This window comes from Sporobolomyces salmoneus (assembly GCF_050403485.1).
Source record: "Sporobolomyces salmoneus JCM6883 DNA, S_salmoneus_JCM6883_v1_ctg30, whole genome shotgun sequence".
Classification (NCBI taxonomy): Eukaryota; Fungi; Basidiomycota; class Microbotryomycetes; order Sporidiobolales; family Sporidiobolaceae; genus Sporobolomyces; species Sporobolomyces salmoneus.
In genome coordinates this window covers 1-14,367 of record NW_027481133.1, presented here as the reverse complement: position 1 = coordinate 14,367, position 14,367 = coordinate 1, and the positions used below count along the sequence as shown (strand labels likewise).

The 14,367-nt window shown below is 51.5% G+C and overlaps 6 protein-coding genes across 6 annotated transcripts; 4 read left to right on the top strand and 2 right to left on the bottom strand.

The window, feature by feature from the left end:
- Nucleotides 1-396: 396 nt before the first annotated feature.
- JCM6883_001160 (uncharacterized protein) lies at nt 397-3,082 on the top strand (the record flags this gene model as incomplete). Its single annotated transcript, XM_076632745.1, has 7 exons — nt 397-653; nt 720-822; nt 885-1,188; nt 1,255-2,324; nt 2,389-2,537; nt 2,599-2,754; nt 2,812-3,082. 7 exons carry the CDS (start codon nt 397-399, stop codon nt 3,080-3,082), a joined length of 2,310 nt encoding a protein of 769 aa, XP_076487191.1.
- A 176-nt stretch (nt 3,083-3,258) lies between these two features.
- Nucleotides 3,259-5,252, bottom strand: JCM6883_001159 (T6SS phospholipase effector Tle1-like catalytic domain-containing protein; the record flags this gene model as incomplete). The annotated part of the gene is made up of 7 exons (XM_076632744.1): nt 3,259-3,454; nt 3,528-4,064; nt 4,126-4,356; nt 4,478-4,638; nt 4,693-4,779; nt 4,841-5,032; nt 5,106-5,252. The coding sequence occupies 7 exons, from the start codon at nt 5,250-5,252 to the stop codon at nt 3,259-3,261; spliced, it is 1,551 nt and encodes a 516-aa protein (XP_076487190.1).
- A 179-nt stretch (nt 5,253-5,431) lies between these two features.
- On the bottom strand, nt 5,432-7,493 carry JCM6883_001158 (uncharacterized protein; the record flags this gene model as incomplete). Its single annotated transcript, XM_076632743.1, has 5 exons — nt 5,432-6,029; nt 6,101-6,174; nt 6,240-7,079; nt 7,147-7,300; nt 7,453-7,493. 5 exons carry the CDS (start codon nt 7,491-7,493, stop codon nt 5,432-5,434), a joined length of 1,707 nt encoding a protein of 568 aa, XP_076487189.1.
- Nucleotides 7,494-7,894: 401 nt separating this feature from the next.
- JCM6883_001157 (uncharacterized protein) lies at nt 7,895-9,117 on the top strand (the record flags this gene model as incomplete). The annotated part of the gene is made up of 5 exons (XM_076632742.1): nt 7,895-8,260; nt 8,346-8,475; nt 8,549-8,775; nt 8,845-8,945; nt 9,009-9,117. The coding sequence occupies 5 exons, from the start codon at nt 7,895-7,897 to the stop codon at nt 9,115-9,117; spliced, it is 933 nt and encodes a 310-aa protein (XP_076487188.1).
- Nucleotides 9,118-9,645: 528 nt separating this feature from the next.
- JCM6883_001156 (uncharacterized protein) lies at nt 9,646-12,239 on the top strand (the record flags this gene model as incomplete). Its single annotated transcript, XM_076632741.1, has 14 exons — nt 9,646-9,958; nt 10,029-10,288; nt 10,349-10,415; nt 10,486-10,500; nt 10,560-10,686; nt 10,756-10,876; nt 10,948-11,029; nt 11,100-11,299; nt 11,382-11,518; nt 11,584-11,659; nt 11,721-11,778; nt 11,842-11,907; nt 11,964-12,125; nt 12,193-12,239. 14 exons carry the CDS (start codon nt 9,646-9,648, stop codon nt 12,237-12,239), a joined length of 1,731 nt encoding a protein of 576 aa, XP_076487187.1.
- Nucleotides 12,240-12,513: 274 nt separating this feature from the next.
- Nucleotides 12,514-14,367, top strand: JCM6883_001155 (carbonic anhydrase; the record flags this gene model as incomplete). The annotated part of the gene is made up of 5 exons (XM_076632740.1): nt 12,514-12,771; nt 12,835-13,479; nt 13,540-13,674; nt 13,733-13,921; nt 13,989-14,367. Coding segments are annotated over 5 exons (1,606 nt in total), but the record flags the coding sequence as incomplete, so codon positions are not given.

Genomic DNA, 14,367 nt, shown 5'->3' with positions numbered 1-14,367 from the left:
TTCGTGTTTGTCGAGGTTTCTGTGGACTGCGATGAGGAGTACAGCCGACTGGACAAATAGGAGGGAAGAGACAAGTCAAGCACGAATCTCAATCTCCCCAGTGGTCTCCAAGAAAATCGAAGCCAATTTGACTCAACATCTCTCCTGTACAGCGTCTTCAGGGAGGACCACGTATGTCTCAATCGGTTCAGAGTAGCTTCGAACGATTTGATCAGGGCCGACTGTGATTTTCGAAAAACGAGTGCAACTCGTCGCTTCCAACTCCTCCTGCCTTCGATATCCACTGATTCGACGGCGTCTCGGACCAACTATCGATAGCGCAGCTCACGAGCTCAACGAGGTGGTCCAGCTACGCCGTTTCCCACTGATTTCTCCCCACCTCTCGTCAATCCATCGATGCCGACTCCTCGAACCCGCAAGCTCTCGACAGCAAGCGCATGGCCTCAACTATCAATCTTGACCATCTACTCGTCGACCCCGATCCTCGATGAACCCAGTCCGTCGAAGAAACTATCAGATGAAGAACTTGAAGCCGCAAAGATCCTATACTTCTATGCTCCGGCTGGACGAGATGGCGATCAAGCAGAGACGATGACTCCGGAACGAAGGCGAAGGTTGCTGGGAACTGTAATGGGAGTAGCGGACTTCGCAAAGTCCGTCCATTCTCTCTTCTTTCTCTTCCCTCGCGACGTGAGCTAATCTTCTTGGAACACGTTCAGGATGATGACGAAATCGGGGAAAGATAACAAGATTCGAAGCGTGAAATCTAGCAGGAGGAGAATGTTTTGGATCGAGCCAGAAGATGGAATTCTCATTCATGCCGTGCGTCTTTCCCCGTTTAGCGCTCGGTTCACCTCCAGCTTACCGAAGGTCAAGTCGCACAGACTATTGCGCTACCCCGACATGCATCTTCAAGACGCCACGGCAGAGAAGCTTCGACCGCGACGACTTCCAGTTCTCGTTCAGTTCCGTCTGATTCGACTGCAGTTCTCCTTGACGATCAAGTCTTGATCTCTTCCCTTTCACTCGCCTATCAATCATATCGCTTACAGCGCGGCGGCATCTCGCGGAAGCTGGAGAGAGAGGGCAAAGAAGGAACGATGAAAAGCTTGAACGAGTTTTGGCAAGGATGGGTTCAGAGGTGGGACTTGTCGAATTCTGCGAACGCGGTGCAACAGGTACTAGGAGGTGAGTAGACTCTGCTCCGTTCGAACACGAATAACGCGGATTGACCTTGACGAATCTTGTAAGCAGGTTTTCCAATGTCTCCTCTATTAACTCCTTCGACTCTCGCTCAACTCGGACCTCTCCTCAGTCAACTCTCCGCTTCGAATCCTTCCATCTCTCCTATCCTTCTCCACGCCACTCACGTCCTTCATTTACCCCCGAACACTTCTTTCCTCGACTCTCGAACCCTCGAATCCCTGGTTCAACACCTCATCTCCCTCCAAGCTCTTCGCCTCCAGGCTCTACAGTCTCTCTCGGAACCCCAGGAACTGGCAAGCACCACCCAGATTCTTGACCAATCTTCGAATCCCGCGAACTGGACGACTTCAGCTCTTTCCTACCTCGATCCTCGAAACGTTCCTCTGCCTTCGTTCCCCTCCGCTGCCACCACTTCCTCCTTTCTCACGAATCCATTCAGCGCGGCTAGTCCACTTCCGACAGCGAATCAGGATTTGAGGAAAGATTTCGCTCAACTGAGGAAACAGAGTCGGAGATTGAGGACTGATTCGAGTGGATCTGTTGATTCGACCTCGGCTACCGGTACTCTGCGGAGCAAGAAAGAAGGCAGCTCACGACTACCAGGAGATGGACGCGAAGGTGGAGCGGAAGAGAAACAAGTGGAATCAGGAGCAGGAGGATGGGGTCTGAGAAGTGTCAGTAAGAGTTGGAGCAGGTTGGGAGCCGCGTTCTCGGGAGCGAGTACGAGTGGGAGTGATGCACCAGCCGTGCCGCCTCTGCCGTCAATAGAGACTGAAACTACGACTGAACCGGAAACCTCGTCTTCGGCGCAAGAAATCTCGAACGACTCGACCGATCAACCCGACTCCCTCAAGCTAAAACCGAACGGTGACGGAGCTGAGACACCTGGGACACCTACGGTCGAATTGGCTCCCGAGGTCAATGAGGAGGACTTGGTCGAGGCAATGAAAGGGATCGAGCTCGAGCAGGACGCCAAGACGATTGAGGATGGAGATGCGGGCGAAGCGATAGAAACAAAGTTGGAAGAGATTCGAACGAAGAAGATTCAGGAGGAGGATCGCGTTCTGAGACTGTTTGGAGGAGAGGAAGATGAGCCATTCGAGGTTCGACTCATTGAGGTGAGTCCTTTTGCATCTGTCAGTCTACTCTTCGAGTGCTTACTGATGTATACGGGGACAGCAGCGGGGATCACTCCTTCTGGCCTTGGCATCTCTCCCCACTGATCTCGACTCCGCCTCAATCGACCTCGAGTTCCTCACGAGTCGATCGTCCCGACTACTCGAAGCGGTAGAGACAATCCTAGAGGCCGCAAATCCGCCAACTTCCACCTCGTACGTTTCATCTGTTTCGTCGCCGACCGAATCCGCAAGCTAAACAATTTTGGTATCGTAGAGCGCTTCCTAGCTATACTATCAAAGCAGAGGAACTTCTGTATGGTTCAATGTCGCCTTCGATGGCCACGAGACCGTCAGCCGATTCCGAATCTTCGAAGGAAATCGAACTCGAGACGACCTGCGCGATGCTCGAAGCCAATCGTGCCCTGAACTCGTCAGTCCCCTGCCTCGTTGGTGAGTCACGACGCTCGCTGACACTTATCGCCTGCAGATCTCCTCAAATACTCGAATCTCTCACGCGACTACCAACTTCTTCGAACTGGTTATCCCTCACCCGTTCTTTCCACATCTTTCCCGATTCGCCTGCTTCCTCGACTCTCGCAACATCATCAACCGGCAATCTCGAGTCTGAGAAAACGATCGATGTGCTGTCGGTCTTACCGGCGAAAAATTCGAGAGGAAGGGAAACCACTCTCGTCGAAGCTGCAGAAGGAGCGAGGCGGATAGAGAGGAAATGGGTAGCTCAAAGATGTGGGCCTTGACCTGCTTGATCGCAATGCAGCTCATTCGAAGCTCACTCTCAAACGTGAGCTGGTCTTCGTGAGGTCGCTTTGCTGCAGCGAGCGTGCGATTTGAAACGGAGAACTAGTTGCGAACGTAAAGGTATAGAAAAAAAGGGGGGAATCTGGACAGCGAGAAGGAAAGTTCACGGCGGGAATTACTCGACAAACTTGACTCCGGCGAGGCTTTGTCCCGGTCTGAAACGAATGAGAGACTCGTACGCATTGCCCTCGGGAACATTCTCGTCGTTTCCATATCGACTAAAATCTCCTTTCGCCGCATCGAGGCGAGTCTTGACAGAGTAATGGAGAGAAGCGTTTGGAGGCAAAATTCTACCACGACCGCGGTTCGCGCTGGATAGAATGAAATCGAGGTGAACAGGCGGAATCTCGAGGGGATCCATTTGCGAAGAGATGGGACACTCACGCAAACCTCCAGCGTCTCGTCGCACCATCTACATCCCAGGTCACTTTGATCGTAGGACTGAGCTCGAGAGTCCACCATCCGAGAGCGACGAGCCTTTGCGTAATCCTTTCGATCAGAGCTTTGATCTTCGTCGTCAGTCCCTTCCCTTTCGTGTTCGAGGCTTGGATTGAGAGCGAGAGCCGATCACTTCGAAGTGCGAGAGCGTCTGCGGTTGCGAGTAGACCCGGCTTCGCCGCGATTGCGACGACTCCACAGGCGAGTTCGTCTATGTCTTTCGACTTGGATCGGCAAGACTCGATGAACTGAACGACAGCTTCGTCGTCTTCGGTCGTATTTCCTGATTGAATGCGATCGAGGAGACGCTGGGCGGAGGTGTAGAAGGGAGAGAAGATCGGTGAGGTAGAGAGGGCGTGATGATCGAGTTGGAGGCCGGCTTGAACCGCTTCACGCAACATCCACTTCAAGCTCAAGTTCGAGAGTGCTGGTGAGACGTCTCCATCGTAGGGGAAGACTCCACCTCCGACGTTTGAATGAGAGCTGGATCGTTGAACCGAAATTAGCTCATTTCGAATCAAGTCATAAAGGAAAAATCGCGAACCCTGCAAACCATACTTCTTTCACTGAACAAGTTGCCGTTGGGACAGCGAAGTAAGAACCCATGGCTTCACTGAAGGGCGGTTCCGTATTGTCGAAGATGTAAGGTTGTTCGGCGTATCGAGCTCTGCGTTCGTCGAGGGCGAGCGCTTGACGGAAATTTCTGATGTACTTGGATCCTTGCGAGAACGGTAAAGTCCTTGGGACCAAAGCTCCGACAGAAGATACCGTGTCCCTGTCGAGGGCCAGTGACGTGTCAGCGATGTGTCAGACCCTTCCTCTTTTCGCTAACGAGAGCGAGAGAGAGAAAACACAGTCGCAGCGAGATCACCGACGAGCTGACAGGATTCACTCACCAAACGCCGACAAAGTGAACGTAGACGTCTCTCGAGAAGGTACGCTTGAAGCCTTGAGCTAGCGTCTCCTTTCCAGGTACAAGGACCGTGTCGGCTTTGCGAGAGTAGACAGAATACGCCATCGCCACGCTTTCTTCGTTACCCGCCGGGAGCAAACCGACCTGTTAACGTGTTCTGATCAGTCCCATGCGATCCTTCGACAATGTCATACTCACTTGTTGTAACATTCCGGCTAGAGCTCGTCCCGTGAAAGCTCCCCTCGAAAACCCGAAAATGTAGATGCGATCTCCCGGCTTCCAGTGCTGTTCACGTGAGACGAAGAGGTCAGCATCCTCTGGAGATCTACCTATGCATGTGACTCACGTTCATCAGCCATTTATACGCATCCTGAACGTGGGTCGAGAGCGAAAAGGCGAAGGCGGAATCGAGGAGCTCTCTAGCTCGTTGGAAGACGGACCACGGACCGTAGTCGACTCCGATACCCGATTGGTAGTAAACTAGTTGGCCTTCAGGGTCTTGATTCGCGAGAGAAGATAGCTTGACGACGTTGGAGATCTAAACAAGTTGAATGAAGTCAAAGCGAGGACAGACGCTAGTGCCATCGCAGCGCGAGTGTCCAGAAGCTCACCTCCGAGTCGAACGTCTTCCCGGTGCCATCGAGGAAGAGGAGGAGGTTTCGAGCGGGATGAGCGTCGGAACTCGAGTCGGGATCGATTCGTTTGTATCTCTTCATTTGTGCGATGTTCATGAACGGGTTTCCTCTATCGCTAGACATAGTTGCTAGCGTATCGAGGGAGTGCAAAGGAGAGGGAAGAGAGAGAGATTCCCCACTTCGCACGAGTATCCGAGAGATTTTGAAGAATAAGGTTTCGCACGAACGCCGACTGGCCCGAAGAGGTCATGGGATCTCTAGGTCGAAGAATGATGATACAATACAAAGCAAAAAGACCGAATTTAAGTCTGCCGCCTTTCCAAGCTCGCAGGTTTCTCAAACTCGCCCCATTCCTCCTCTTCTTGATCATCATGCCGGGATCCTCCTCCATACTTGCTGAGACCGTCGACGTCGTCCAACTCTTCCGCATCGTTCCGCTCACTCGGAGGTTCGAGGACCGAATCCCCGTCATCCAACCTCTGCATTCCTTCTTGTCTCCGCCTCTGTTTCTGACTAGGCTCTCCTGGCCTCGCTCTCGCCGACGCCGACGAGTTCCCTCTCACTCTTCCTGCTCCTCCTGCTACGCTTCCTTCCGGTAATCCTCCAAATAGTTTCCCCAACAACCCTTGACCTCTCTTCATCTCTTTCGCCTGCTCCTCCCCGTCGACTGCTCCATTCTCGATATCTCCAGTCGTGGCCCTACTGGGTCCAGGTTTCGGAGAGTCTCCAGTCGGATCTAGTTCGACGTCGTTGAACGGATTGTCGAAATCTCGTTGCGAAACTGAAGATCCGGCTCGAGGTCGCTGAACTCGAGGTGGTTTCTTCAGTGCGAGCATTGCGACTCCGACGATGAGGACTGCGATCGAGAACCAAATCATCAAGAAAACCCAGAGTTTGTATCTGGCAACGAAGAGACAGAAAAGCGAGTGAGTCGAGAACTTTTCGCCTCGTTGTAGAGTGGAGGAACGCACAGGTGAGTCTCGTCAAGATATACGAGCGAGTTGATGAAGCCCGAGACGGTATAGACTGAGAAGAAGATTGGAACCTGCAGTGGAAAGCAAGGTGTTGATCAGGTTAAATCATAGACGACGAAGAAAAAACGATGCTTACTTGGAAAGTCGAATCGTAGCATTTCAACCCCATGTTGAGGCAGTAGACCTGTGCAACGGCACACACGACGAGAAGAATGATGATGATCCAAGTGAGGGGCGAGGTGAATTGATTCGCTTCGTTCGGATCCGTTTTGTGAATCGCCGAGGTAACGAGCTTGACTCCCGATTTGGCGAGGATGAGAGTTTCCCCGCTCAGTAAGCCTCCAGTTACTGCCCAGGCGAATCCTGCTGCTTTCCGAATGCTCGCGTCCGGCCTTGACTGACTCCATCTTTCGATCGACCTCTTCACGATCGCCCTCAACTTTCCTCTTCCTTCTACGAATCGGTCTCTTGTTGACTTGACGGTACCCATAAAACCTTCGCCCTCGTATGGGTTCGCGACCCTCCTTCCACCTCCTCCTCCGACCATCGCTTCGATTCCACTTCCATCTCGATCCGCGTCTCCTCTGTCGTCGGTGATCCGCGCCATGCACACTTCGTGCGTAATTCCACTGATCCACCAAGCGAGTACGATCGCAACCTCGAGACAGATAAAGTAGGCGATCCAATCGCTCCTTCCCCAAAGAACTTTAAGAGTCGAAAGTGAAAGATTCGCGTCGGCGTCGAAATCCGAAGGACGTTTCTGGTTTCCAAAGACGACGATACCGACGATACTGAGGACGATGATTGCTGTACCGATGATGTCGAGTTTAGCGATAGGAGTGCCGACGAGGAGATAGGCGAAGATGAAGTTGAAAATGAGCGAGGAGGAAGAGAGGGGAGCGACGTATTGAGCTGGAAGGAATGAGAGGGCGAGAGTCGATCCGACTACTTGTGACGCTATGTATAAGACCAGACCCTGCTCTCGATTTGGGGAAGAGTCAGCTTTGAAAGCGTTTCGAGAGGGATTTCGAGGGAAAACTAACGAGAAGCCAGAACGGCCTCAGGTAATCTGCTTTCCGCTGAGCTGCTGGAATCGCTTCTTGTCTCGATAAATCTAACTTGGTAATGTTGAGGGAAAGTGCTGTCGTGAGCGAAGCTCCAACCGTGATCAATAATCCGACGACAAAGTCGACGGCCCTTAAGCGGCAAGGAGGAGTAATCAGATTAGCGCTCAGTAGTCCTTCAGGCATTACTCGAGTCCATGCCGACCTCCGAACGAGGCCTGTTCCGTCTTGACCTCGTTCCTCCTTCAACCGTTTCCCCTAAAGCTACAGGATGATTCGACTTACGTGTACGTTGAAGGAGCATACAGGTCTGTCTGATTCTGCATTCTCGTTGCTTCACGTCTGTGTCCAGCAGTCAAAGTCCCGACGTCCGATCGAATTGATGACGAGTTTCGGACTTGGAGAGGCCGAAGTTGTCAAGGCTTCCGCGATAGAGACTACAGAGAAGTTGTTTGCCGGTTCTGGTTGGTTTTCCGAAGTGCTTGAAAGTAAGTTGTGAGGTAGGAGTCTGAGTCGGATCCAGGAAATGGATTCAGATTCGGACGTCAAGCTCGGGACTTTTCGAGCGCGCGTTGTATGCGTCTCGAGCTCTGACTTCGTCCTATGTGCTGAATGCCTCGGATTGTGCGGCCCAGATGAGCGGAAATGCTTGCGAGAGCGCTCAGCGGAATCACGTGCCAGTCCGAAAAGACGCGACCGATTCCTTCTTTCACTTGTACAACTCGCGATGACACCTCCTCCAGCTAAACGAGCGCGAACAACAACTCAAGCCTCACCTGAGACTGCCTCAAGAGCGATACAAGACGCAATAACGAGTCTAGCTTCCTCAAACTCAGACCTCTCTCCTGATCTCTACTCGAAACTACTCGGCTCTCTATCAACTGCACACACGAAAGCACTCGAACAGGAAAGGGAAGATACTGAAGTGAAGGTAGAGCAAGAGGAGAAGACACCAGCCCCATCAGCCTCAAATGGATCAAACAGTGTCTCTACGCCGAGGTCATGGATCACCACGATCCAAGGAGAGTTCAAAGATGTAGAGAGAAGGATTCTGGAAGATGTCGAAGCAGCAATGCCTAAACTAGACGAATTGGTTCGTGTTACTTGCTCTTCGCTTCGCAATCCGATTTTTCGAGCTGATTGAGCTGAGTTCCTCGCAATCCTTTGTTCTACCTCAGGGCTTTCTCATACGACCTCTTTGCGTCGATGGGAAAATCGACATCATGAACTGGACCTTTGCCATTCCAGGTCGAGCTGGAACTGAATGGGATGGATGCTTGTTTAAAGGCTCCCTTACGTTTCATTCTGGTGAGAAGCACGATCATGCTCTTTCTATCAATTGATGCCTCTTGAGCTGACTGATATAAAGTTGATTCTGCAGAGTATCCACAAATTCCCCCCAAGCTCAAGACGGAACCTCCTCTGTTTCACCCCAACGTTTATGCTTCCGGAACATTGCCACCAGCGTTCAATCCCGGAGATGAGTCATTCGACTGGCCTGCCAATGGCGAACATCCACTTTATACTGTGTGTTTGGGGAAGGGCGGTAACATTCAGATCTTTGCCAAAGCCTTTCCGACGTTCCACAGCTCGATCCGTCTTCCTCTGGTGAGTCGCTGGATCTCTTGCTGGATCAATCTTGAATTACAAGGCTGCTGACAGCTTCCTCGCTCGTAGCTCCTCAATGGTTGCCGACGACTCATTCACTTCCCTCAGCTCAATTCGCCGGCTTCACTCGAGGCTTACTCCCTAGCAAAGAAGGATCATACCGCTTACTCGTGAATTCTGTATCTTCATGTCCCAGGTACAATCGCTCATAGCATCCGTTCTACTGGTTTCAGAGCCCGCCAGCAAGAAGAAGCGAAGATTCATCGCCCGACTCACCGAGACATGGTCGACGTAGCAGAAGCTCAGAAGAGGGTTAAACTCAGGAAAAAGCAGCAAGTGTAGAATCTCCGGTACACTGTTCTTTGGGATCGGACAGAGATTACAGTAGATGTTTCGAGGTCTCAAAGCTTTCACGAAAGAAAATCGAACCATGTCTTCTCTTCTCTTCTCTCCTCTCTCGCGAGATTGAGACATCAATCGTTCGAGATTAGGTCGTTCTGCTGCAAGCTGGATTCGGATTCGGATTCGGATATCAAGCTCGGTACGCTTCGAACGCCGTACGCTTCTCCGGTCCTGCACTCGTCTTGTATGACTGACCGAGTCGATTTCTGCCGCCCAGATGTGCTCGCGACGCTCAGTCGCTACCTCGTGATTCGGTTCCTTGCTGTCCCTGTTGTCGACCTGCTCGCTCGAATCGCTCGAAGAATGTAGTGCTGGCTATTGTCGAAGATCAAGTCGAATTGAGGTGGAGAAGAGCAAGAGAAAGCGAGATTCTTTTCGCTCAGGTTCTCTCTCCTCTCCCTCTTCGCGGCCCTATTCTTCGACTCTCGAGAGCTTAGTACAGAACCCTCACGCCTTCGAGAAGGAATCATGTCGAAGAGCGCTTCGAGTGAAACGCCTCTCCTTCATCCCTCGACGACTTCGATCAACACATCATCATCATCAGCATCAACCTCCTCCCCAACAACAACGAAGATGCTGAATCGTTCTCAAGTGAGGGAGAAGAACGTACAAGACGAGATGGAACTAGTAGAGAATGGAACGAGAAACTCGAAACGTGAATTGGCGAGTGTCGCGATTGGAAACCCGGACAAGGTAGACCCACAGAAGGGTACGACGCCGAGTAGTAGTGGTGGACTATCATTGAGGGATCAGAGAGCTCTAGCTTTACTGGTCGCGTTATGTAAGTCACTTCCTTCCTTTTCTCTCGAATTCCTTTCGCTGATTCTTCCCCTCTCTCTCGCTGTCCGCAGACCTCCTTCAAGGTATTCCCGTCGGACTCGCGTTCGGTTCGATCCCTTTCCTCCTCCGAGCTAAACTCTCCTATTCTCAAATCGGAATCTTCACCCTCTGCACCTACCCATACTCTCTCAAACTCCTCTGGTCTCCAATCGTCGATTCAATCTTCTCTCCGAAATTGGGGAGGAGGAAATCTTGGATCGTACCGATTCAGACGATCGTTGGGATCATGTTTTGGTGGTTGGGGAGTAATGTACAGCAAATGATGGAGGTCGTGAGTTTTCGGATTACTCGCAGAGTTGTTGGATGTGCTGACCTTCACGCGTGAATTCAGGACGAACCCAATGTCAGAACTCTGACAGCTTTGTTCTTCACCCTTGTATTCTTTGCCGCTACTCAAGGTGAGCTCCCCTTCATCGAAGTCGTTCTCAGGCAAGACCTCGACTGACTGGTTTCTCACATCGTAAACAGATATCGCTGTTGACGGTCAGCCTCACATCTTTCTACAAACGTATCGAATCTTGCTGACCCGCTGCTATTCTCAGGTTGGGCTCTGACGCTCCTCTCGAAAGAGAACCTCTCCTACGCCTCAACCGCTCAAACAATCGGTCTCAACACGGGTTACTTCCTCTCCTTCACCGTGTTCCTCGCATTCAACAGTGTCGAATTCAGGTGACTCGTTTGTTCGCGAAAGTCCTCTCCTTCACAATAAGCTGACGTTTGCAACGTTCGACCACACAGTAACAAATATTTCCGTTCGACTCCACTCGAATACCCGCTCGTGACATTATCTGGATACCTACATTTCTGGGCCGTGGCATTCATCGTCGTGACGGCCTACTTGGCTTATTTCCAACCTGAAGTAAGTCGATTCTAACTCTGATCTCGAGGCGGGGAGCTCGAAAGCTGAACTCGTCTCTTGTGCCGTTGCAGGATCCGGTAGTCGCTACAGACGATGAAGATATGGACCTGAAACGTGTCTATTCAATCATGAAAGAGATTTGTAAACTCAAGCGTAAATCAAACTTCTTCCCTTCGCTGTTCTCATCCTTCCCCTCACTCACTCCGATGTTCAATCTTGACAGACGTTCAAAGTTTCATCATTGTCCACCTCGTAACGAAACTCGGTACCGCCGCGAACGATGCCGCGACTTCGCTCAAACTTTTAGAAAAAGGACTCAAGAAAGAAGATCTAGCATTAGCAGTTTTGATCGATTTCCCATTCCAAATCTTGTTTGGATACTTGGCGGCGAAATGGAGTGCTGGAGATAAACCTTTGAGACCCGTGAGCTCTCTCCTCTCCCTCCCTCTTGAGAGACTGAAAGAAAGCTGATTTTTTGAGTTTTCGGTTTTGGGTGGGTGGGTAGTGGTTACTCGCGATGTGGACTCGATTAGGATGGGCAACAGTCTCAATGTTGCTCATTTCGAATTTCCCAAAAGGGGATATCGGGACTTGGTATTTCTTACTCGTCGTTTTCTGTACCGTCGGTTCGAGTTTCTCTTCGTAAGTTCCGCCTCTTTCGCTCTCTCCCTCTCTGTCCGTCTCGCTGATGCGTTGTTAACGGGCAGGACGGTTCAATTTGTTGGGATCTCAGCGTTCCATACCCAAATCGCGGACCCTTTGATCGGTGGAACCTACATGACCGTGCGTTTCTTCGCTGTTCACCGTAATCGGGTGTGTCCGTTGAAGCGTTCTATTTGAGCAGCTCCTCAACACGGTCAGCAATCTCGGAGGCACTTGGCCGAAATTCTTCGTTCTCAAAGGTTCCTTCTTCTCTCTGCTTTCCTTCATGTCCGATGTGACTGATCCGAGCATTCGTTCGATAGGCATCGACAACTTCAGTGTCGCAGTATGTCACGTCAAAGAAGAAAACATGGATTTGATGGTTGCCAGTAAGCTTCTCCTTGTTTTCTCTCCTCTGCTCAGGTTCTGACCCCTTTTCGTACAGGCCGAGAATGTGTCTCTGATCACGGTAAAGCCGCCTGCGCCGACCTCGGAGGAGTTTGTCGAACAGAAAGAGACGGATACTATTGGGTTTCAACTCTTTGCATCCTTTCCGGAGCTTTCATCCTCTTATTCTACGTTCAACCCGCCGCGAGGAGATTACAATGTAAGCTTCCATTCTCTCTCTATCGCTCTATACACACTTTGCTGATGGAGGAAATCGATGCTTGCAGCTCTACCGAATTCAGCTTGGCGAGTGATGAAGAAATCTTCTCCTTAGAAGGCCTCTCCTTTCCTACCTCTGCTTTACCGATTAGTAGATACCATCACTGTCCTCTATTCCTGTTTGTTTGCATTTCCTCGCAGGTCACACCAAGAAATCTTTGCATCACTACCTACTTTCCTCCTCATCATCGTCGTCGTCGTCGTCGTTCTCGCACAGACCTCTCCGGAAATTCCGTGGAGGGCCTCTGCTTGGGGTTCGTTCGAGGTTCGGGAACTGCTCGAGCACCTTACTCGTTCTCTCTCTCGCTTCCTGACAGTACTCGCTCGAGATGCCTCGTTCGCAAAACGCCGGCGACAGCTCTTCAACTGATTCATCGAATGGCAATCTGCGTCGTCGCAGCCTGGCAAGGAACCGGGCGCAAGGTCTCGACTATCCTCGGGCGACGTCCGACATTGACTCAGAGACGGATGACAGCGAGAGCGAGTCGTCGGATAGTGCCAGACACGGAACGGGGAAGGAATCGAGGACGATGCGAAGTATCTCGAAATGGACGGGAGTACAACGTACGCAGATGAAACACCTACTCGTTAGTCTCCCCCTCCTACCCCTGTGCTCGAGCTGGAAATGACCGTTGAATCGAATCTCGAAGTCGCCCGGCAAAACTTCCTGGCCCTCTTCCTCGACTCTCCCAACTTTCGCCAACGACGACGAGAAACTCGACCCCGAGAGTCAGCCTACGACAGCCGAACTAAACCATCGCGAGAACGAAAAAGCCCTCTCGTGGAAACGCACGGTTTACATCGTCGGAACCGGACTCCTCATAATCGTTCTCATCGTCGTCGGGATCGTTCTCGGCAAGAAAGCCGTTCGGGAACGGGAAGAACTTGCGGCGGAGAAAGGGATGTCTCGAGAACTCGCGGCGGATCATGCTTTACTCGTTGCAAAGGGGGAGGATATGCAAGCTCAACTCGGAGGAGCGACCGTCGTCGATCATTCGAAGGACGAGGCTCATCAGATTGCGGAGTATGGAGTACTTAAAGATCACGACGATCTGAGGGAGCAAGAGGGCGAGGACGACTCGGAGGAAGACGTCGTCGCTGATTCCGACACGTCCGATTTCGCAAAGATTGCAATCCCGATCTCTGCGACTGCTGGAGTACCTCTGCCCTCTCCTTCCCCCTCTTCATCGCACGAGAAGACTCTCGTCGTCACCGCCACGGAGCCAGGTCTCGTACATCAGCTGTTCCCCGATTTGCAGAACCTTTTCGATGGGAACGAGCGATTCATCAACGACGTGAGCTCTCTCCCGCTTAACTCCTCTAGTTGGTCAAGTATTGATACGTACGCTCGATAGACGAACTCGGACTCTCCCGGTTTGTTGAGGAAGCTCGGACTCGGACAAACCCCAAGATTCGCAACTTTGGGTTGTTCCGACTCGAGAGTTTCAGAGACTCTCATCACCGGTTCAAAAGTCGGGGATCTCTTCGTCGTGAGTCCATTCTCATCCCTTCCACTCCTGCTCGCTTCGCTGACTCGGTTTCGAGCAGACTCGCAACATCGGCAACCAATTCCTTATCGATTCACTCTCGACTGAATCCGTCTTCTCCTATGCGATCTCTCACCTCGGCGTCTCGCATCTCATCGTATTGGGTCACACGAAATGTGGAGCTGTACTCGCCTCGATCGCTTCGGAGAGTAAAACGACCATGTCTGATATCGGTGAGAACAGGATCATGGTCAGTGGACTGCCTCTCTGAACTTTCTCCAGCTTGAGAATGTACTGAGATGCGGTTTTGTTGACAGACTTGGATTCGACCGATTCGTTCCCTCTATTCAACCTCGACACGTTCAGAAATCGTCGAATTTCGCGAATCGATGTCCAAACAGAAGAAGAAGGAAATTACAGCTGAAGATGTCACGAGTCAAGTCTGGAACGCTCTGATCGAGGAGAACGTCAAGCAGCAGGTGAAACAACTTTCGACGGATCCGAGCGTTTTGCAATCTTGGAAGATCTGGGGAGAGGGTCAACAATCCCCTGCGAGTGCGAACTCGACGGAGAAGGAGAAGGAGAAGGAGAAGGAGAAGGAGAAGGAGAAGGAGAAGGAGAAGGAGAAGGAGAAGGAGAAGGAGAAGGAGAAGGAGAAGGAGAAGGAGAAGGAGAAGGAGAAGGAGAAGGAGAACG